Here is a 23,402-nt window from a genome sequence, read left to right on the forward strand (position 1 = left end):
CGGATTTGAAGCTGTTTTCCAGCCTTGCAGACATCTGTTCCAGCATTGCCCGCATCATCTCTTGTGTGAGAGGGGCATCCGCCTCCATTACAGCATGCTGCTGTTCTCCAGCCTCCTCGGCGCCATCTTGGGCTTCCCCCTGCAGCGTGGCCTGTCTCCCTTGGTGTGTACGGGAGGTAAATAAGGTACTCCGGTCGGCTTTTTCCGCCTTGCCCTTCCCCTTAGCTTGTGACATGATCGTTGGGGTATATGGGGCCCCGTTTTTCAGTGGCTATTTGCCAAATTTCTCCTTTGTGGGTGCCGTCGGAGCGGAGCGCTCAGCACATGCGTCCGCTCAGTACCGCCGCCAGGCCACGCCCCCCTGTGCCATCAACTTTTGTTAAAGCTTGTCAGGCATCACAAATGAATTGTGTGTTATAGTTTGCACAACATTTTGACTTTTATCTATACACATACATGTATATAATAATTATATATATATATATATATATATATATATATATATACACACATATATAATCTCCACAGTCATGATTAGAGGCCCACACCAGGCACCGTAGAGATTTAATCTAAATTAAGTTGTTTAGATGTCTGGAGGTCCTGGGTGCCGTCTGGCCTTTTACAAGCGGTTTAACCCTAAAGTGCTCTTAATGGCTTTCTTTCATCTGTCCTGTCAGACCCATGCTCCCGACCCAACTTCTACGTGTAAGCCATTCACTGGGGTGCCAGTAATACGTTGAGAGAATCCGCTGACGCTCTCAGACAATGGCCTCCCGTTGAGAAAATGCTTTAGAAGAGTATGCACATATGAACTCTCTTTCTTGAATTTTTGTACCGCTGTCTCTCTGGAATGAACCCCATGTGATCTGAATGTTGGAGGGTTCTAAGCAAAAAGTTGTGTTGGTCAGCCAAAACTTTAGCCACAGTTCTTACATTGACGTTAGAGATCTGTAGTTTCCAAGAAGTGCAATGTCTCTGCCTGCGTTGAGAAATTTAAGATTTTTTGCTGGACCCATCTCCTTTTAGGTTGTGGGACCAAAACTTATTCAAAGTACACGACTAGTAATAGTGTACTCTGGGCCATGGTAATTTACATTTGTAAAATATTTAGAATACGGTAGGTGGCATTTATTAGATCAGAAATAGTAACTAAATTGCCTTCACTATCCTTTACTGCCATAATTGACTTCAGCCTCAGTCTCAGCTTTCTGGCATGTAACATATCCATTTTGTTGTGTACTACATCTACCCTGATGCTTTCCCAGCATATGGGAGATACAGTCTGGACTGTTGATGGTTGTCTAGTCCTGCATTAGTGTTTGATGAGTGGAACTGGTATTATGTTTGAGACATAGGTATATTGGTTATTGAGTTTTTAATAAAAAATGCCCATTCACAACTGTTTTCTGAGCTGACCAAATGGTAGATAGCTTCATTAAAGGAACACTCCAGTCACCAAACCCACTACAGACTGCTGTAGGGATTATGACGCCAGGAGTGCTCTGGTGCACTCCTATGGTAAGTAAGCAAACTGTTTGTTGATGCTTTGATAACTTAGCTGTTGGACACCAGGTGTGTGCCTCCACCTCCCTGCTGCTGGAAAGCTTTGCACTTATACCTAGCAGTGCAAGGAGGCACTCATTAGCTAAGAGCCTTCAAGGAGACAATATCAGGCACCCAACAGATCCCAGATGGTTGTCAAACTCTTTGCAAACAGTTTGCTTACTCTGGCAAACACATTCAAGGCATTATAACTACTACAAAAGGAGTACTACACTAAAAAAAGCAAAATCCATCTTCTTTCTTGAGCTAGCATTGTGCACAAATTCAAAATTAATTTTTTTTACACATTGATTCTCATACTAGGAGAACCCTCATCCTGGTGAACTGTTTTAGTGTGAAGATGACGTCGGTTTCAGATGTTGGTGGTAATGTTGGTAGTGAAGCTTTATTCGTGGCCTACTCATATGCCATTTCTGTTGTTTTGCAGTGAGAAACTTGTCTCTTCTGATGACCTTTTGGAATGGCTGAGACCATTCTGTGGAGACGACTCTTTGCCAGTGAAACCTAGAATTGATGTGTTGCAAATTATGGAACAAGCATTTAATCTCAATGATGAAGACAGCAAGTTGCTTGTATTTTTCCGAACTCAGGCTGTTCTTAAAGCCTCTTGGCCAGAACAAAAGGTATGTGTAACTTAACAACTGTAAAATATTGTTTGAAACATATGTGGAAAGTGGAGTCACCTTTTCTAAATATCAGTGACCCATGTTATGTGAAGATAAGAGGGAGAGCACCTTTTTGTAAAAAACTAACCTATTGTTACTTGTTTTGAAAATGTCTATATAACAGTTGGAGGACATTATAAAAATGTAGATGATTCTTCAACTAAAATAAACAATTTCTTAGTAACATTTTTCCCAAAATCCACTAGGTTTAAAATGATTAAATTTACTCAAAATATTTTAAACTATAAATAAACTATTTAAACAAATTTATTGCAATGCGACTCCGCCGACCCCTTCCTCTTCTCCCTTTAATCAGATTAGTATAGCTACCTATTACTTAAGGTTAGACATTCTTTTTTTACAGGTTCACCCACATGTTGGCTTTGACTCAACAAATCTGAGTTTTCCCGTAGGTAGTTGAATCATCTTGAACTCATAACTGTAGACTTCTTCATTAAACTTTATTTTGTCATTATGTCATTTTCAGCTGTTATCCCCGGCCACGATATCATATTTGGCTTTATTTCAGACCCTGTTGTTTTGATTCACTTTATTGCTAACCGTAATAGAGTTCAGGTAAAGTCTCTTGACATCCAATTCGACATGCTAACCCATTAGATAAGACAACTACTGCTTTCTCTATCAATATTTTCCCATCAATAAAACAAATATCCTATCTGGTCACGCTAGTGGAACTGAGGAAACATGGAACCTTAAATATCCAATTAACCTCAGACTAACCTGGGCACTGTTGTAACATTTCTGAGAAAATGTTTTCGCTTTAATTGGATAAAGTAGAAATTATTTGAACAAAAGCGATGTGTGATCTTGTTACAGGAGCTTTCATTTTAAGAAAAGTGGTGTTACAATATAAAATGTACATTGCCGTTTCTAAGAAGTTACATTCTGTCACCTTATAGAAAAAAAAAAAAAAAAGGAAAGCTCTTAGAAATGTCTATACCCATCTCTCTTATACAGGATTATCCAAGCAATTTAGTCATTTACTGAGACATAAACACAGTTGTAAGAAGGAAAAATCAAAGCAATATTGTTATGTTTGTCGCACTGTCTCGTTACTCTTGTGAAATGCAAGTTTCTACACAGATGATTTCCACAGAACAGCAATTTACGATAACAGTTTGACAGCCTGAAAATAAAATAGCAAAATGCACGATCTCTGTAGAAGATGAGTGTTCTCTTTATTAAGTCATAACAATAAAGGCTACGTTTCGACCTCTCCATTGTTTTTTGTAAGGCAATAAGGTACGGAAACAATAAAAGTGAGAATCGCACTAGAATCTGAGTATACAGCCCCTAGTGGACAATATATATATATATATATATATATATATATATATATATATATATATATAAAAAGAAGAAAACGACCTTGCACTCCTACTCACGGTTGTTTTAACCCGGTGCTCGATTGCACTAAGTATGTAGAACAAGAAAAATCAGCACTCCCAGGTATTTTCACACAAACTTCTAGAGGTGTCCAGTTCAACCTAGTGAGAGCAACATGGGACTGGGGTACTCTTGGCTGCTGCACGGCACCCCCAGGTATGACTTATAGTAAGCTTGGGTGGTATTTTTCCCACCACAGACACAGTCAGTATACATAGTACTGGATCAGTGTGGAAAAATACTATATTTTATTAAGGCTAACAGCTTATAAAACCATATCATAGAGATAAAATTATTCAATAAATGTATTGAATAATTGTTTCCCGAATGTATGGTTTTAATAACTGTAGCTTAGGTAGTAAAGTTTAGATGCCAGTCCTTAAATTATACCTACACATAAGAAATTTTTTCCAAGCCAGACACCTAGGAGAATTTTACTTGGGATATTTTTTTTTTATTACATTTGATATTTTTGTAGGTTATTTCAGATATAATGGTACACATTATCATCAAAGTCCGCTATTATCTGTTAAAAACTGAGCTTCGAAAATCAGCTGATAAACTTGTCCAATAATGAGATCAGTTACGTTAAAAAGAATAAAACCTTGCAAGACAACGGGATGGTATTAAAATTCCGTGGCATCAGATTACAATGTTAATAATTCCTTAAAGCAAAACAAAGTTTAAGTAGTCATAGGGAGGACTGTCCATAGTGACATAGATAGGGAGCTCAACCGATGCCTAGAACAGAAAAAACAGGGAGAATATGAAGGGAGCCTTTGCAGATGCAGGGAAATTTAATGTTAATAGAATTATGGTAGATAAAACGGTGAGCACATCTGCAATAGTGAATGCCAGTATCACCTTTACTTACTACATAGTGCTGTCCAGGATGGGGAATTGTCGACCATATTAGACACTTACTCTGACCATCATGGTGACTCCAGTAGCATGGTCATCAGCGTAAGGTCAACTTTCTACTCTAATATGGCACATTTTCAAAGCTGGCTGGTAACACTTTGCTTCCAGATCAGGTCTGCGTTGGTTCTACACAATCTATCTAACTTCAAACTCCTTATTGTATGCAGGCTGGTCTTGGAGTGGATGGGAAACTGCCAATCCTCTGAATAAAAAAATGTGTAATAACATATCTAATTATTGTCACTGGTCATAGAAGCTCATGTGGAAGGTTTCGCCGTAAGTCACATTTACAGCTCTTAAGGGCCAGCAACATATGTCTGCATGTTTGCCAGCCCACTATTGGACTTTATCCTCACAAATTAATATTTACCGGTAATTAAAAGTGGACAATGCAGCGTGTTTCACTCTAGCAATTTGCATACCTTTCATGTAGTCATTTCACAGGACGCTCTGCACTAACTTGTGCAACATTGTTTTCCTCTGCTATATCTGTCACACACACAATGCACTTTGTGACTGAGAGTTGTATTACACAGTATATGGAAAGGCTTTCCTAGCAGCCCTGTTGCTTTGAAACATAAGTAAATAAAATCAACTTTTTGTCAAAAAATTTTTTCATTATGTAAAGAGATTCATGTAACATAAAAGGTTTGCAGATCAGTTTGACAGTCAAAACCCCACGTATCTGAAATATTTTAAATCAGATTGATGTCTCTTTTTATATAGGCATGCAATTAACAGACAGCCATCTGCCATACACTCAATGTCCATATGCAACTATTTATAGTACAGTTTCTTTTGTCATTTTAATTCTTCTCTCCATTTTTTTTCCCCAGTCGTTTTTAGAATTTTTAGAAATTGTGCTGTTGTTTCAGTACTGACACAGGTGCTCACCTGACTCACAATCTCTACAGTAATATACCCTCAATCCCTAGGGTAGCGTTTTTGTTCAGTAGTGGCAAGCGCCTGCTGCACTGTACGGAATTTCATCTTGACTTGCATGCCACAAGCACACTCATTCAATTCCGGAAACAATATATCTTCTAAAATTATGTTCAGAGACTCGCTTTTAAAATTTAAGGAATTCATTTTTCACAGAGAGACAAAATAAACATATTTAAAACCATAGGAATTTATCATTTAATTAAATAATAAACTATTTGCAGACTTCAAATAAAGATTGATAAATAGTGAGCACATAGTTCTGTTTTAAAACATTACATGTATTTGCAGTTTTTAAAATTAAGAAATTCATGTAAGCTTTGTTTTTACATAGTCAACTATTCATGTCGGACCCAGGGTTGAAAGGGCTTCAGGACAATGATAATTTATACTACTGCATGGGCGAAGCGAGGGGAACATTCCAACACAATTCATATTTAAATTAGTATGTGGGACTATTTATTGGAGTCAGAGTATTGCATTGTGAGAACAGAGACGAGGAAGAATATGAGTTGATAGTGATGGCAGGACAATAGAGAAGTAGTGGGAGTTGGTATATAGTGAGTGAAGTAAATGATGGTAGGAGTTAGGAGCAAGTCACACTGTGAGTAGGAGCCAGTTACTGGTAGGATTTGGTAATGTCAGTATGTGTGTTAGAAGTAGGACTGGGAAGTGACAGTAGAAGCTATGGTGAGTAGTGTAACAGTTGGGAGTATGAATCACAAAGGATTGGGTAGTAAGAAGTCATTACACAACAGAATTTTGGGACACACAGCTACTCCTCGCCACTGCTCCGCAGTATGTGAGTTCACGTGGCACAACAGATGATTTTAGCATGTTGGTGGCCTGATGTATAGAGCCCCTGGCATGTTACTCCATCATACCCACCACATATTCCTGTTCATATTGTATGCCTACCAGATAACCCCCAGCAAAACATCTTGAGCTCACAGTTACCGTATTTAATTTTTAAATAGAAGATTTAGGTTTGGTAAATGATCCATTAAGCACATTAATCAATTTCAAAGCTTACCCCAGATTTAATATGAAATGCAGAGCTTCATACTCCGCTCAGGAACAAACGTCTGAGAAAACCGACCATGACACAATTTCCTAATGTTTACTAACCCAGAGTGCGTTTTGCACAGCCCTGAGTAGAGTTCACTAAGCAAAATATTCCGCATCGTTAATCACTTATAACTGGACTACTGAAAACGTTATTTCCAATGACCTATTGCATATCAGACCCACTTGTGGTTTACTAAATAGGATTACATTTGCCAAGCAGTGCAAGTCTGATAAATACACTCCAGAAAACCAAAGAGTTGCCAGTCTCCGTTTTCTTACTACTTGCTAATTTGGAATATTTTGGAGATATCACCACCCAGGTTGACAACCTGACATATATCATTCTTATATTCGCCAACATTCGTGTGAGTGCAAATGGCACAATGCTAAGTATTACTCATACTTTAGGAAGATAGGTTTAAAGATATTGAAATGCTAATTTTAGCAGTATGTGTGTGAAAGCTACTCTTAGTTTGTCAAGTAATCCTCTTAGTGTGTAAATCAAAGTGGGGCTTAATATTTAATTACACTGCGGGTGTTTTTAGAAGTGGTTCACAAATCAATGTGCTGTCAGGATGCAATCCAACTTGTGAAATATCAAGAAATGTGCTGTGTTTAGAGGCATTTTTAACATCTCTAGTCCCTGCAATCTCTACTTCTCTAATGATTAGTTAACAAAATTAAAAATTCAGAAGTCCTCATTTTTTTTTAATGGCTCCAAACTCCTTATTTTGCATTCAAGGGCCATCTAGCTGTTTCTAGGGTGGGAGAATAGTCTGTGTTGTTCTAATCCCCTTGGCACATTTTATCTGGGCCCTCCAGGTTCTGTAATTTTCTAGTTAACTGGTGCATAAAAAATATGGGTCAAAATACTGCCATTTTCTTCAAAAAAATTGCATTCGGTATAAAATGAAAATGGTTTTACATTGTGAATTCTAGATTATGAAACCATAAATTTCAGTGCAGCATCATTTCTATTAAATCATACCAAATTCACTTTATCAGCACTTGCTAGAACGTAGTTAAAGGACATTTTATATAAAGCTACAGTTCATATATGAAGGCGTGCAAAGCTTACACTGTTACTGTACTGAATTTGTTGTTTATTAAAATGCATACACCATACGTTTAACAATGTTTTATATCCATTGCATGATCAACATGTTTCTTTGTGAGAGATCAGATTCTCTACAGCTGGTTATGATTATAAGTGAATGATGTTTTAGACATTTTTTGTGAATTAGTTTTTCAATCCCTCACTCCAGTACAAATTGAGGATGATGACTGCAGCATGCTACCTGACCATCGTTTGTCCTCTCAGTGATGCACCACATGTGACGCTGTGCGCTATTCTGGAGTCATATCTCCCTTTTGCTGACTCGCTTATATATGCTAGCTGGTATATAATAATAATAATAGTAATATAGGAAGGGCTAGTTGTCAAACGCTTGAGTAAAGCCCATTTTTCTACTCCTTCTATTTCATTGGTATCTGGGAGTTTAAGTGATCACTAGACTGATCAGTGATACTATTTTTAAATTATAATTTTTCATTGACCATGTGTTTTACTAGGTACTATTTAAGCATCGCAAGGCTACTTTCTTTTTTTTTTTTTTTTTGTCAATCTTTCTTTTATTGAGACATAAATGTAATCGGGTACAGAATAAAGAGGGAGAGAAAAAAAATCATACAGGGTGAGGGTGTCACATAACATTATCCAATTATCTCCGAGATTTGTCAGCCTCTTTTTATATGTAAGGAGCAAATAAAAGGCATGCATATAACTGAATTGTATGAACATGAACAATTCACTAGTGCTACGTACGGAACAATACGCTCAGGTTAGAAACAGAATGCTATTTGTCACAACAAGTTAACGTGGTTAAATTATTTAAGGGCTGCATGTTTAGGGACTTACTAAGCAACTGTGGCTCTACTGTGTGTGCAGGTAGACAGCAGTTCAGTGTGATTTACCCAGCTGGTATGTTGCTTAAGTAGTAGCATGCGTTTTACTGCTGTAGGTATCTATTGAGTTGTGCGTATATTCCCGCTTATACAAGTGAAACTCTACTACAGCGGAGGCGTATTCGTACATTAAAATAGTTTGAAATATCGTGGACTGCGCTTGCCACCTCACTGATATAGGAGTGAAAACGTGCTTAGTGTTGAGCAGGCTTGGGCGATGGGCATACTGTGTGAAAGGCTAGTAGACTAATTATAAGTTAGCCCTCTAAAGCAAGAACGTAATGAACAAGTGAACCGATCGAGTATGTGCTGTGGAAGTAAGGTATGGCTTAATTAACCCCTAGTCACCATGCGGGAAGCACCACCGGTGACAAGGCTACTTTCTGTTCTACTTTCTATACCAGGTAGCATTTCCCATCTGTTTTCTTTTAGGAACTGCCAATTATTTCTATAGTCTACTTAAGGGTTAAGCCCAGTACCAAAACACCTGGTCGGTCTAACTGGTGCCCTTTTTCTTTTTGTTAAACCCACTCAAGCCTAAGAACCATTGTCTTTATTATGCAAGAACGTCTTTTTTTTGTTGTTATTGCTTTTCTGGTTACAAACCTTTTGGCTATTCACTGACTTCACAGTTCTCTGTACCTCTGACCTTGGGTTGCCTAACCATGTTGGTGCCTTTCTGTTACCCGTTGATCTCTGCTGTCTCAGACTATTCACATCTTCTATAGGTAGAAACATAGAATGTGAAGGCAGATAAGAACCATTCGGCCCATCTAGTCTGCTTAATTTTCTAAATACTTTCATTTGTCCCTGGCCTTATCTTATAGTTAGGATAGCCTTATGCCTATCCCACGCATGATAGAAACATAGAATGTGACGGGAGATAAGAACCAGGTATATGAATTTTCTGCATGGCACAGCCATTCGTAGGTCCAATAATTCACTCTTTTCTCTAAACGTATTACTTAAGCTTAGATTTGTGTGTGGGAGTCATTGCCCGTACCTGATACACACTTTCAATTTACTTCTGTGAATGCGTCAAGTCATCATCCCTCCATGCCATGGGCTCATAGACTTCTTCTATGGGACAGATCATGTTACTACATATGGTAACTATATATAAAGCACCGTGGGGGTTAAGACCTCAAACGGTTAAAGCATGTTACATTGTGTATTAAAGATTTCTACATGGGGCGGGGCGGGGCCGCCGAGCTGAGCGGTCGCAGGGAATTTCAGCTCCCGCAAAAATAATTTCTTAAGCCTGTAAAAACACGACTTTGCTTGCTCACATCACCCGTAACTTCGACCTTCGATGGGAAAGGGCCACCGGAACCGGGGAGAGGCTTGCTCCTAAAGTTTTAGTCCCCCGGAGGGGAGAGCTCTGCTATGACCAGCGGTCCCTTCCTGGCGGTGAGTGGAGAGGACAGCCGCCGATCTGCTATCCCGCCAACAGAGCCCGTCGGCCGCGCTGCATCTGTTTTCGACCCGGCCCCGCCCCCCCCCCCCTTTGGGCCGGGGGGGTGATCCCGGTCCTCAGCCCACAGCCACACCCGGGGGCCATATCAGACCAGGCCGCGGCGTAGGCCCAGAACCCAGATCCAAGATGGCGGAAGCCATGAGCGGAAGAGCTGACCCACAGAGCCCGAAACAGACCACTGAGCTGCCCAGACACACGAGAGAACGGGTAGCGAATAAGCACTGCAGGGCCCCAAATGGACAGCTACCATCAGAGACCAGTGGGAGAAGAGGAGGGGAGATGCAAAACAAACGGCAGCACCTCAAACACCAATACCGGTGCCATGCACCAGGCTACTTACCTAACGAAAGAGCTGAGAGGCCGGAGCCCGAGGCACAACACCGCTTCCCCCACCAACACACACCTCCTACCCGACGGTACCTCAGAAATAACCCCCCCGAGAATACGGACATGCAACAGGACTGTGAAATCCCTACGGAAGGCACGGAACGAGCCGCAGCACAAGGAGAAGACGAGCAGACGCACAGCACCTGCACGGATTTACAACAACGTCAAATAGACTTACGAGAACTACATATCATCAATGACCCAATCTCACGGAATATATTCAGGATGAGGCAGCACACCGGCCCACTACTCAGGACTCTCTCAGGTCTAGCCAAGGCCGCGAGGCCATATATACTGACACCAACTGTCTTGGGCCGGTTCAGAGACACTCAGAGAAGCTTGATATACCTTATCAACTACAGTGTTCGTGTGTTCCTCATTGTGCCTGTATCACTGAACGTTTGAGGGCTGTTATTATTGTTATTTTCATTGCTATTATTTTCACTGGGACTTTCCCTACCACTTTCTTTAAAGCTCCTCACACCACCGACAACCACTACCATACACTCAAGCAACAGACATGTCCGCGCAAACACACACAGATCGGAGGGTACAGCAGCTCACATTACACAACTACATGAGGCACTGTACAGACACATGTCACAGCAAACTACCAGACCGCTCGATCTTATACACGCGAAGGGGCTCCTGCTACTGATGGCCTGGGGTGACTGACTTAAGCCACTGACCCACTCTACCTGAAAGCAACACGTTTATACGACGACTCCTAATCGACTGTCATTTCTGACATAATAAAAATGTGCATAGTATCGTGTTTACACAAGCTTGATAAAAAAAAATACAAAAATGTGCGAATTTTCATGCCACCGCCTAACTATTGTAAACCTTGAAACACGCTGTTGTGGCATACGTCTATACCCTGTAACCGCCTGCACATCAAAAATAAAGAATAAAAAAAAAAGGATTTCTACATGTGTTATTAATGAATAGATATAGTGAAAAGCGGCTTTATAGTTTCTTATTTTTCTTTTCTAAAATGCTTTTGGTATGATAAGACAGTCAAACATTGTAAATAAAAATAATTATAAAAAAACATAGAACTTTGTTTTTAAAGAGTAAAAAAACATAACACCATAACTAAAAAAAAGAAAGAAGAAAAAGCTAACACCATAACTAATATTTAGTTCGCTAATGGGTTTTGCGAAAAACAAGAGCAGTGGCTGTTCTACAGAGGGTCCACTGGTGGTGCTATTTCTTACTTAATCAGCAACATGGGGGATATAGATATGGCTAGAAGTAAATCAATGCAATAAAAATCAATTTCTTTTTGGAAATTAAAAGAAACTGTCTGCATGTAGCAAAATAGGCTCCCCTGAAACTGGCCTTTTTATTTGCTGATTTTGTTGCTTTACACAGTAAAAATGTATCTTAATTAAACTCACTTATCCTTAAAGGAACACTAGATTCACCGAAACAACACTTGCTAAATTAAGCCGTTTTGGTGTATAGATCATGTCCCTGCAGTCTTACAGCTCAATGCTCTGTCATTTAGAAGCTGCATAGTTGCATAGTTTGTTTATGCAGCCCTAGTCACACCGTCCTGCATGTGACTTGCACAACCTTCGTAAACACTTCCTGTAAAGAGTAATGTTTACACTCCCTTTATTACACATTCTGTTTAATTTAGAATTTCTTATCTTCTGCTCTGTTAATAGCTTGCTAGACCGTGCAGGAGCCCCTGTATATAATTTAGGTTCAATTTACAGAGCTGGAGATATAAAATGTTTAAAGTAAGTTAACGGGAAACCATTTTTGGCATGCAGGTTGTGTCAGTCACAGCCAGGGGAGGTGTGACTAGGGTTAGATAAACAGAAACAAAATGTATCTAACTCCTAAATGGCAGAGAATAGAGCAGTGATACTTCAGATGCATGATGTACACTATAACTGCTTCATTAAGCTAAAGTTGTTTTGGTGACTATAGTGTCCCTTTAAGTGCATATATAAATGTTTCAATAACCTTTTGTGTGCCAATACATGATACATTACAAGCCAAAACTATCTAGTTTATCCCTCGTAGACATCTCAAGAATGTACAAAGATACTATACATTTGGCCAGTTCTTTATTATTAGGTTGTTTGTTTTTGCTTTATTTGTGTTGGGGGTATGCTATAAATTTATATCTACTTTGAGAATCAAATGTTAAGTTATTAAGCCACTTGCATTATGTACAAAATTAGAAATGTGGTGGGCAGCAAGCTATAAAGCCGTATTTTACTGTTGCTATGATATATATATAGGGTAATTTATTTACCATGCTGTGATAATTTATCATTAATTTGTCATCCAAAGCAGTAATTATTCACCATGGCAACCGAGCAAATTAGACCTTAACGGACGCAGCTCTTCTGTTTTTCAAAATGCCATATTCTTCTGTAATATAATCTTAACCTCTCCATATTTAAATAGCTGATATGTTGCCTTCACTTTCAGAGCAATAAAGAACCTTTTCCAAATACCACTTCCCAAGGACTTCAAATCATCAATCATTTCATACTCCATGGTCACATTAACTAGTTCCCTGTGTGACCCCAGGCTCCTAAAGGCCAGAACAGGTTGCCCTGCGTGATAAACGTTCTGAGTGCCTTCTTTACTTAAAAACGTACATATAATAATTCTGACCAATTGTATTCACTCTTACCTTAAATCATTTATTCCAATGCCAATGCTCAAAGGGTTAAAACATTTTTCCATTGTGTATTAAAGATTTCGCCATGTGTTATTTATGCAGGGAAACTGATGTTATGAAAAGTGGTTTTATCTTTTCTCAATTTTTTCCCTAAACAGCCTCACAGAAACCGATCCTTTGTGTGTATACTCTGAACACTCAACGGGTTAAGCAAATTGTACTGTGTAAAAAATAAATTAGTAATTAGTCATGTCTTCTTCGCCTAGGAGAATGTATATTATAAATGATTTGATCGGCTTCTGTACGGGCACACCAATCTATTATTACCCCCTAGCATACAACAGGTTAAGCAGGCTTTTCCTTCCAAACTTCAATTATGCCTTCCTTGCCCAAGAAAAGTAAATATTAGTAGAATTTATTTTATCGGCTCTTATTCATTTCTGCTACGGTTTACTCACGACCTGAGAAATAATGATTATTTTTCAAGCCTTAAAGAATATTTGACTTAGGAATAAAAGTATTTCATGTTTATGAAGATAAACAAAAAGCCAAAGAGGAGGATGCAGCAACTAATAAATAAGATGGAATACTGTATGGATGAAACAATATCTGTAATAAGACTTAACTTTTAATAAGTAATAAGAATAAAAAGTCCAAAATAGGACTGTGTCAAGAGTATACTACAAACACTCAACACCTAGTACTATGTACACAATATTAATAACAAAAAAGGACCAAAACTAACAAAAAAATATACAAAAATACAAAACATCAATCGTTAAAAACCGCTAAGCCTGTTCCACCAATATCTATAAGAAGAAATACTTGAGTTGTTAGCCTGTAATAATGGTTAAACAGGGTAACACATCTATTATTATTATTATTATTATTATTATTGTTATTTTTATGATATTTATAGAGCGCTGTCAAATTCCGCAGTGCTTTACAATCGGTGGATGAACAGACATGTAGTTGTAACCAGACAGGTTGGACGCACAGTAACAGAGGGGTTGAGGGCCCTGCTCAATGAGCTTACATGCTAGAGGGAGTGGGGTAAAATGACACAAAAGGTTAGGATAGTATTAGACTTGTGACAGTTGCAGAAGAGGAATCAGTTGGGAGCTATTAACAGTTTAATTGATATGCTTTTATGAAGAAGTGGGTTTTTAACGATTTTTTTAAGGAGTGGAGACTGGGTGAGCATCTAACGGAGGAGAGAAGAGAGTTCCACAGGAACGGTGCAGCCCTCGAGAAATCTTGAAGGCGAGCATCAGAGGTGGGAGTACGGACAGGAGATAGACGTAAGTCTTCAGCAGATCGTAAGGGCCTAGACGGGACATACTTGTGTATAAGGGAGGATAGATAGGTGGGAGCAGCATTATGTAGGGATTTGAAAGCAAGAACGAGAATATTAAATAGAGCTCTATATTTTATAGGAAGCCAATGTAGGGACTGACAGAAGGGTGAGGCATGGGAGGTGCGGGCGGACAGGAAGATGAGCCTCGCCGCCGCATTCATTAGGGACTGTAACAGCGCAAGTAGTTGTTTAGTAGATAAGAATTCCTTTATTGGTATAGACTTCCCTGCAGTATAGCATGGTACCAAAACTACTTAAGAAAAACATCTGGTGACTGATATACTTGAGTTGTTAGCCTGTAATAATGGTTAAACAGGGTAACACATCTACAAGTAGTTGTTTAGTAGTCCTATTTTGGACTTTTTATTCTTATTACTTATTAAAAGTTAAGTCTTATTACAAATATTGTTTCATTCATACAATTCTCAGCATGCAAGATCTGATCATGTACCTAGATTATCCCACCAACTGCTCTTTGTAGTACTATACATGGTAATGAGGTATATTAGTATTTTCTGCAGTTTATATTTTTAAACTATGTTGAACTCGGCTGTAGATAATATAATCATGCAACCACAGCCGTAAGATATTGTTCCTTGGTAAAGAAAAATAGGAACAATACATCTTGTAGTGATAGGTCAGGTAGCAGCTATTAGCTAAGCAATTCTAAATGCCAGGCTTCATGCAAGGCTGTGGCAGTGGGATCTTTTATCTCAGTGGGATCTTAGGCATCTCCACTTGTCTTCAAAGATAAACACTTTCATGAACATTTTGCAGAGACCCAAATTACAGGAGAGCACATATATCGGAGAAGAAACGCACCCTTGATACCACATTTTTTGAAACACTGCTAAACAACCGTTGTTTTAGGTAGCTCTTTGAAATGTCTCACACAAAAGGAATAAAAATAAAAGAACACTTGAGTAAAAAATAAAGATCATTATCAGTATATCAAGATAAATGAATGCATAGATCAAATTTGTTACGTAACAATATGTGTATTAACCATGGTTTCTTATTTTTCTTATTTTTTAAAAAAATTGATAGTGTTCTTGCCAAGCTGATGAAATGTATAGATGCTCAGTAGTTTAAATATTTAGAACGTATTCTTGCCAATTCTGTGAAGTTATCACTGTGCGCCATGTTTTCTGCCTTGCACAAAATATAGGTCAGTGTTTTGTTTTTTTAAGCAGTGTGCCGTTGAGAACCAGTGGTACTCCAGTCACCTCCTGGTGTGCCGTGAACACATTATCAGGGTTAACAGGTTGAATGCAGTCCTTAAAAAAAACAAACAAAAAAAACACCCACACACAACGTTCTGTCATTAGAATTGGAATTACTCTCTGGCAAATAATAAAGTGTAATAAGTATGTTTGGCTATCTCTCTGGTACACCTGCAAGTAAATGGGATATTTATAAGTTGCATAATAGCAAAATGAAGCTGGTGTGCCTTGCACTTGTTTCTATCTCTGAAATGGACAAAGAGGGACGCTTTAATAACTTTAATTTTATGGGGTGTGATCAGGGGCAGGGCTGTTCTGAGAAATGTTAGGTTTCATAGTTCTATAGGTTGAAAAGAGACTTGCGTTTGTCAAGTTCAACTATTTTCACATCTGCTTTGGATGTTGATTAAAAAAAGAAGGCAATTATAAACCCAGTTTGAGGTATTTTCCAGTTTTGCAGAAATATAGGGGAAAGAATCCTTTTCCACACCAGAATGGCAGTCGGATTTGGATCAAGAAGCTGTTTGCTATTGCAAGTATTCAACTGCTGTTTAAACATCTGATCAGATTGAAAAAAAAATAAACACCTCTGCAGGCTTAGACTTACACATCTTTATTGTTCTTTCCTTTGCCTTAGACTCAATCTCCTTTCTTCCAGTCTACATGTGTGACCTTATGTCCTATATATAGTCATTTATGAATACCTTTTAAGCCAATCCATTTTATTTGTATAATGCTAAAATATTCCCTCTGAGGTGATGTCTTTCTAAACTAAACTAAACATATTTAATTGTGTTAACTTTTTTCTTAACTAAAATGCTTCATTCCTTTTTATTAATTTTGTAGCCCGCCTCTGCACTTTTTCTAGTGCCATAATATCCTTCTTTAAAACAGGTGCCCAAAATTTCTTAGCATAATCAAGGTTTATATAGAGGTAATATATTTTCATCCCGAGAATGTTTGTCCCTATTTATACATGACAAAACCTTTCTGGCCTTCGCAACTACTGATTGACATTGCATATTGCTGCCTAGTTTGTTGTCTATAACAATTCCCAAACCCTACTCGTGTGTTGTTATCCCTAATTCACTACCATTCCCTCCACCAAACTGGATCTGCTACCCTGTATGTACGTATGTACACTTGACTTATGTAGAGATTGTATGCTTCATTCTTCTTCTTCTAGATATACCGCTGATTGATTGAGCCGAAAAATTCCAGTTTTCTTTTATCGATCTACAAAACAAAATCCCAAAACTTCTGTGGCCTATTTTTGTTTTTGAGCATATTGGAGCAGACTTTTTTTGTGCTTTTGGGTCAGTAGTGGACGTGGTGTATGTCTTGGAGTTCTGGCATGGAAACGTTACTGTGCTCACTGAGTGCATGTTGCCACTAAGTGTTGCTGCAGGTCTGTTGCAGTCATTTAGGGGTTTTTCACAATCTGCCTTCTCAGAAATCTGGTTGCAGCCATTGATAGCTTTCTTTTTCTCACCAGTCTGGGTAGTGTAACCTCTGTTCCTTCAACATTTGAGCACAAAATAAGGATAGTTGAGAGGTATGCATGTGTGTCTTTGTATTTTAATTTTTGAGTTTGAGGTTTCTGTCTGTTTCAAAACTGCTTAACCCCTTAAGGACCAAACTTCTGGAATAAAAAGGAATCATGACATGTCACACATGTCAAGTGTCCTTAAGGGGTTAATCAACCCCACAGGGCATTTTAATGTGTGTGTTGTCCTTGTTGGGTTTAATTATAATTTTTTTTTATGCAGTATACTTTATGCTGTGCTTATTATTTTTATTATAATAGATTGTGATCATTTTATTTAGTCTGATTAAGCATCAATCCTGCTTATTAGCTGTATTTCTTTGTATGCATCAAGGTCATAGGACTTGAACAAGACTTTGCATTGTTTGATATAGATATACAGCAATACAGAATAATGTAGTACAGCATTGAAAGTGTGTGCTGTGAATATTATTAAAACATTAAATGTGTGTCTTCTCCAGACCTCTCGACTTCACACTGTATGTTATCAGACCTCCTATCATTTCCAATGGAGAAAGATGGACACTTTCAATTTAGGGAATGAGTGGGGTATGGCCAAGGGCAGGTCTGTTCTGAGAAATTTTAGGTGACTTACTAATAACAATCAATGAAGCTAAAATGTGATCTGGAACAAGAACAATGTGTTTTATTTATACAGACTGATTTCTAAACATATGTAATGTAGTTTGAAGACACATTAGTGTGAGTATTATTGCAGTTATGAACTCAGACACAACAATAATAATGAATAGAAAAGAGGAATATTAGGATAGAAAAGAGGGATGGAGGGGTTTGGGCCTAAAAAAAGGACTATAAGACCTAAATAGGCACAGTTCTGGAAATATGACTTGATTGTAAAATATCAGTATAGCCACTGCATACAAACTACTTTTTTATGGCAAAACCACAAACGGCAGCATTCACTGTAAAGCCCACATGACCTTTGCTGGCATAAGTAAGGCTTGTCAAGCTCCTTTATGGCCGAGATGGTTCTGCCTATTGTCGCTCATTACCACATTCTCCTCATTACCCGTCACAGATAGCAGAAGTCGTGTTCCATCAGCTGAGATCTCTCTACCCTGCAGACGTGTGCTGTTTGCCAGTAACTGAGAGCACTGGAATATGGCACCTGTGGCTGATTGCATTTGACCACGTTTGTTTGTTTAGTGACCAAAAGGGTGAATTTACAAGACGCTAAGAAAGGGATATTGTTCAAGTAGTACAAGTAATAGTGTCACCTTGGCCTGTTTTTATTGGTTGTCTTAATGTGTATTTCCTTTACCATATGAACAGGTCTGACCAATCATTTTCTCCCACATACCCCCTTTGGTATCATAAAGTTTACTGACACAAATTGCACGTCCTGTCCTCCACAATAAAATGCATGCATGATCTGTCAGTTGATGGCAGCAAAATTCCATTATGTCGATACATTGTGATTTTCTTGTCATCTGACAGAATTTCCCTTTTTTTTTTTTTAAGCATTAGCATTAATTATGGGAATGTAGTGGTCAATGATCAGCGTTGTGTATAATGTTCTTCTTCCTTAATCATTTCAGCAGCCTGCGAATAAAACTGACCTTTTACATTTATTATTAAAAAAAAAAATAGTTACATAAACTTTGCACACAAGCTTGCTTTATTTCATCCAGTGGTTATTTTTATATTCTATTTAGTTTAGCATTTGTAGTTGGTACGGTGCTCGGAGTGCTAATTATCTTTGATAGGTTTAGCATTTCCAAGTCGTACTTTTTTACTCTCTTTCTGACTTTTATATATTAGCTACAAATCACACTTACAGCTTTGTTACATCTTTACTGGATTATTAGGTGCAATTCGCAGCTATTTACGTGTAGATTCATGATTTATGATTTAAAACAATGAGATCATTCATGACGAACACAGAGGATATGTTTGTACTGTTAATTTAGGTGGAGTAAACTCATTTAGACACTGACGTCGACAATTCTTGTATAACAGTCTAGAGAAAAAAATTCCGACTCCAGCAGTGAAATAGCCTGAGAGGGAGCCAGGACTCTCCTAGCACCATAACCACTTATTTGGGCCGTAGTGGTTGTGGCACTTGGAGTGTTATCGATGCATTATCGATGAGGATGGCACAGCCTTCAGGCAAAAGCAAGAGTCAAAGACTTCCTAATTTGATTGTCAAATTGTGACCAGTAAAATGTATAATTTAAATATATATTTTATTTAGTGTGCTGTCTCTATCGTACTAGTTGTGCATGTACTCACTAGTCCACTATATTCCCACTCTTAACGCTGACAAAACACCATAGGAATTGTAGTTTTACAACAACAGCTTTCTTGCATACCTCCTAACATATTAAATGGACAAAGAGTAAATGGACAATATCATTTTAGGGCTGTGAGTGGAGATATGGCCAGGGACAGGGCTGTTCTGATAAAGGTTAGATAACTTACTAACCGCAATTAATGAAACTAAAATATAATTTAGAACAAGAACAATGTATCTTATTAACACCAATTGATTTCTGAATACATTGTTGTAGTTTAAAGACACATTACTGTGAGTAGTATTGCTGGGGTGCTCTATTATACACTTAAACTACTAAATAGAGACACTTGTGAGGTATGTGAGTGCTCAGTTCCATGTTTTCTGTGCAAACAAAGTTAAATTGCTATCTGTCGGGCTAGGCTGTACACGAAGAATAGTAAATGATCCACTGTAGAGCCTTATTTCAAGAATAACAGAAATATGGAATTCTAAGCAAACAGGCACATATATAAACTGTGAAATGACTGTACCCTTCCCAAGGCTGTGTTTAAATCTAAATATCATTACACAATTGTGTGCTGCTTGTTTCCTTTGAAGTTAACATGATAAACCTAACCTGCAGTCAGACGTTTGTGACGTTACACAGCTAAAGGAAAATTGCTGCCTTGCTACAGTGAAGAAATACAAGTAAATACCAGGCTTTTAGTTGAACCCTGACAGGTTTTCTTCAGTAAGTCCAATTTAACTATAGATACAGAAGTAACCAATAATTACACACATACATTTTTCTCTGAGCAAATGTACTCTATATATATAAATATATTATTACTACATGCAACTATGAAGCTATGTTCTGTTATACATAACGGCAGTACATAATATACACTGTACCCCACGTTGTGAGAATATCATATAGAAACCTATTGTACCCCACATAGTGAGGATATCACATAAAAACCTATTGTACCCCACGTAGTGAGGATATCACATAGAAACCTATTGTACCCCACATAGTGAGGATATCACATAGAAACCTATTGTACCCCACGTAGTGAGGATATCACATAAAAAACCTATTGTACCCCACATAGTGAGGATATCACATAGAAACCTATTGTACCCCACGTAGTGAGGATATCACATAGAAACCTATTGTACCCCACGTAGTGAGGATATCACATAGAAACCTGTAGCGAAAGCCACTTCGCCACTGTGTTTTGGAGGGGGCTGCTTGCCCGCCTCTTACCGTGTGACTACGGTCCCTGGGCGATTTGGCCCTTTATGCACGGTATTTGGGCATACTGTGTTTTATCGTGCGGCTACTGGCCCTTTAAGCACAGTGAATGGACTTTTATTGTACTGTGCTGGCCTTTTAAAAACAGTGTATGGACATACTGAAACTTTTTGGACACTTCCTCTTCCCCTCCCCCGGATCCATTGTTCTCCAGCAGGGTGTTGTCCCAGGGACAAGGAAAAGCCATGCTTGCAAGTGAAAACAAAGGACTTCGACCTAACCGTTAAACCCCTGAACCTATTCAAGTGAATTTTGGATATGTTTGTCCCCAAGTTATACTGGTTAAAATAATATAAGTTTTATGTATGTACGATGTTAACTCACAAAGTTATAAAAATGTATAAAAAGTGTAACTTTTCAGCTTGGAGATAATTGAGTAGATACAGTAATTGACTCAATTATCTCCTAAGCAGAGGGGAGGAATATGCTGGGTGTGTTTCTATTGTCCCATTGTGTCTGATTGGCTGCTGTACTTGCATTGTATGTGTTGTAATGTGTTTATTGGTTGTTCTGCAAAACCCTGTGAGCAGTACTAGGTTTTGTGGATTGTGAATAAAAAGGGCTGCAAGCTAGCAGCCAGAGAGTTCTATTTTTACCCTCAACTTGAGTCCTGTCTCTTATTGGGGGAATCTGCTACAAGGGATTGCTATGCTAGGCATATTCCCTTGCTATAATCACTGAGCTCTTGTAAGAGCTTGTTCCTGCTTCGTTCTGAAGGGAGATAGCTGCAGCCTGCGGTGCTTATGGTGTCTGGTGGAGTGCTTGGAGTCCTCTGGAAGCGCTAGGAGCATCTTTCAACGGAGGTACCCAGTCGGGGTGCCAGGCGATCCGTTACATTGGTGGCAAGCGGTGGGATGGCGTCCTAGTGCGAGGAGAAGCAGCTCAGAGACACCGGTAACTTGTGGAGTTGTGCAGCGTCCCTATCTTCAGCAACATAATGGAACCAGCAGTGGCTACAGCAAGCATGGCGTATAGCTACTCCGTACTAGAGTTTGGCACGATGGTAGGGTTGCGCCTGAAGTTTTACGGACCCAATCCAGAGGAGAAATACGTGCGGTTTGTGTGGGACATGGTGACCCGGAACCTACAACACAGGGCGTTGAGGGAAGGCCAGTGGGCACGTTGGGAGAAACTCCAGCCACAGGTAGAGTGGGACGAGGAAGAAACCGAGGTGGCCGGTGGAGATGGGACCGAGGTCTCTCTACCGGCCCTACAGGGATGCTGGGCACCCGGCCCAGATCCCCAGCGGCAGTATGTTTTACAGGGAGGGGAGACAGTCGGTCTCACTCCCCAGCGGCAGAATGTGTTATTGGAGGAAGAGACAACCGGTCTCCCTCCCCAACAGCAACCAGAGGTACCCGAGGTAGAGGACCTCATAGACTGGTCCTGGGAGGACCCCCTGCAGGCAGGTGGAGATGGGACCGAGATCTCTCCACCGGCCCTACAGGGATGCTGGGCAACCGGCCCAGATCCCCAACTAGAGCTGGAGTTACAGAAAGTGGAGAGCATCGACCTCCCCCCCCAGCAGCAGCCGGAGTACCAGGGGGAGGTAAGTGATATTTCTCCTCCCCAGTCAACTCCTTTGTTCCCTGACCCCCCAGCAGAAGAGCTGGCAACTGGGCAGAGCGCCGCTGGCCTCTGTCCTCCCTTGTTTCCTTCCCCTGAGCCTGACTTTCTACAGGCTGCCTCAGCGGAAGAGCTGGCAACTGGGCAGAGCGCCGCTGGCCTCTGTCCTTCCTTTTTTCCTTACCCTGAGACTACCCCAGCTCTGACCCCGGAGCAGAGCACATCGGGCATCTGGCCCCCAAGTACTCACAGCCATTTGCCCAGCAAGGCCGAGGGTGCCACAGTTTCACCCCACAACTTGGGACCTACAGGCCAGTATGACTTATTGTTGGGGGGCTATTCTGTGAATTCTTTATTGTGGGGGGGCTACACTGCTAAATTTGTTTTGTGGGTTAGACCCTCTGTGAACTATGTACCGTGGGTGGGCCATTCTGTGAATTCTTTATTGTGGGGGGGCTACACTGCTAAATTTGTTTTGTGGGTGGGCTACTCTGCTAATTTTGTTTTATGGGTGGGCTGCCCGACTAATCTAGGTACTGACCGGCAGAAGGTCAGGTACCTGGTTAGTCTACCCCCGAATGGGAAGATATGTAGCGAAAGCCACTTCGCCACTGTGTTTTGGAGGGGGCTGCTTGCCCGCCTCTTACCGTGTGACTACGGTCCCTGGGCGATTTGGCCCTTTATGCACGGTATTTGGGCATACTGTGTTTTATCGTGCGGCTACTGGCCCTTTAAGCACAGTGAATGGACTTTTATTGTACTGTGCTGGCCTTTTAAAAACAGTGTATGGACATACTGAAACTTTTTGGACACTTCCTCTTCCCCTCCCCCGGATCCATTGTTCTCCAGCAGGGTGTTGTCCCAGGGACAAGGAAAAGCCATGCTTGCAAGTGAAAACAAAGGACTTCGACCTAACCGTTAAACCCCTGAACCTATTCAAGTGAATTTTGGATATGTTTGTCCCCAAGTTATACTGGTTAAAATAATATAAGTTTTATGTATGTACAATGTTAACTCACAAAGTTATAAAAATGTATAAAAAGTGTAACTTTTCAGCTTGGAGATAATTGAGTAGATACAGTAATTGACTCAATTATCTCCTAAGCAGAGGGGA

General features: G+C 39.6%; 1 protein-coding gene across 1 annotated transcript in view; it reads left to right on the forward strand.

The window, feature by feature from the left end:
* The window catches only part of NBAS (NBAS subunit of NRZ tethering complex), a 676,063-nt gene that overhangs the window by 528,848 nt on the left and 123,813 nt on the right, over nt 1–23,402 (forward strand). Inside the window, exon 48 of the mRNA XM_063442147.1 lies at nt 1,991–2,186. Coding sequence (XP_063298217.1) covers nt 1,991–2,186 — 196 coding nt within the window. The remainder of the gene's footprint in view (nt 1–1,990; nt 2,187–23,402) is intronic.

Source organism: Pelobates fuscus, chromosome 2 (assembly GCF_036172605.1).
Source record: "Pelobates fuscus isolate aPelFus1 chromosome 2, aPelFus1.pri, whole genome shotgun sequence".
In the NCBI taxonomy this organism is placed as follows: domain Eukaryota; kingdom Metazoa; phylum Chordata; class Amphibia; order Anura; family Pelobatidae; genus Pelobates; species Pelobates fuscus.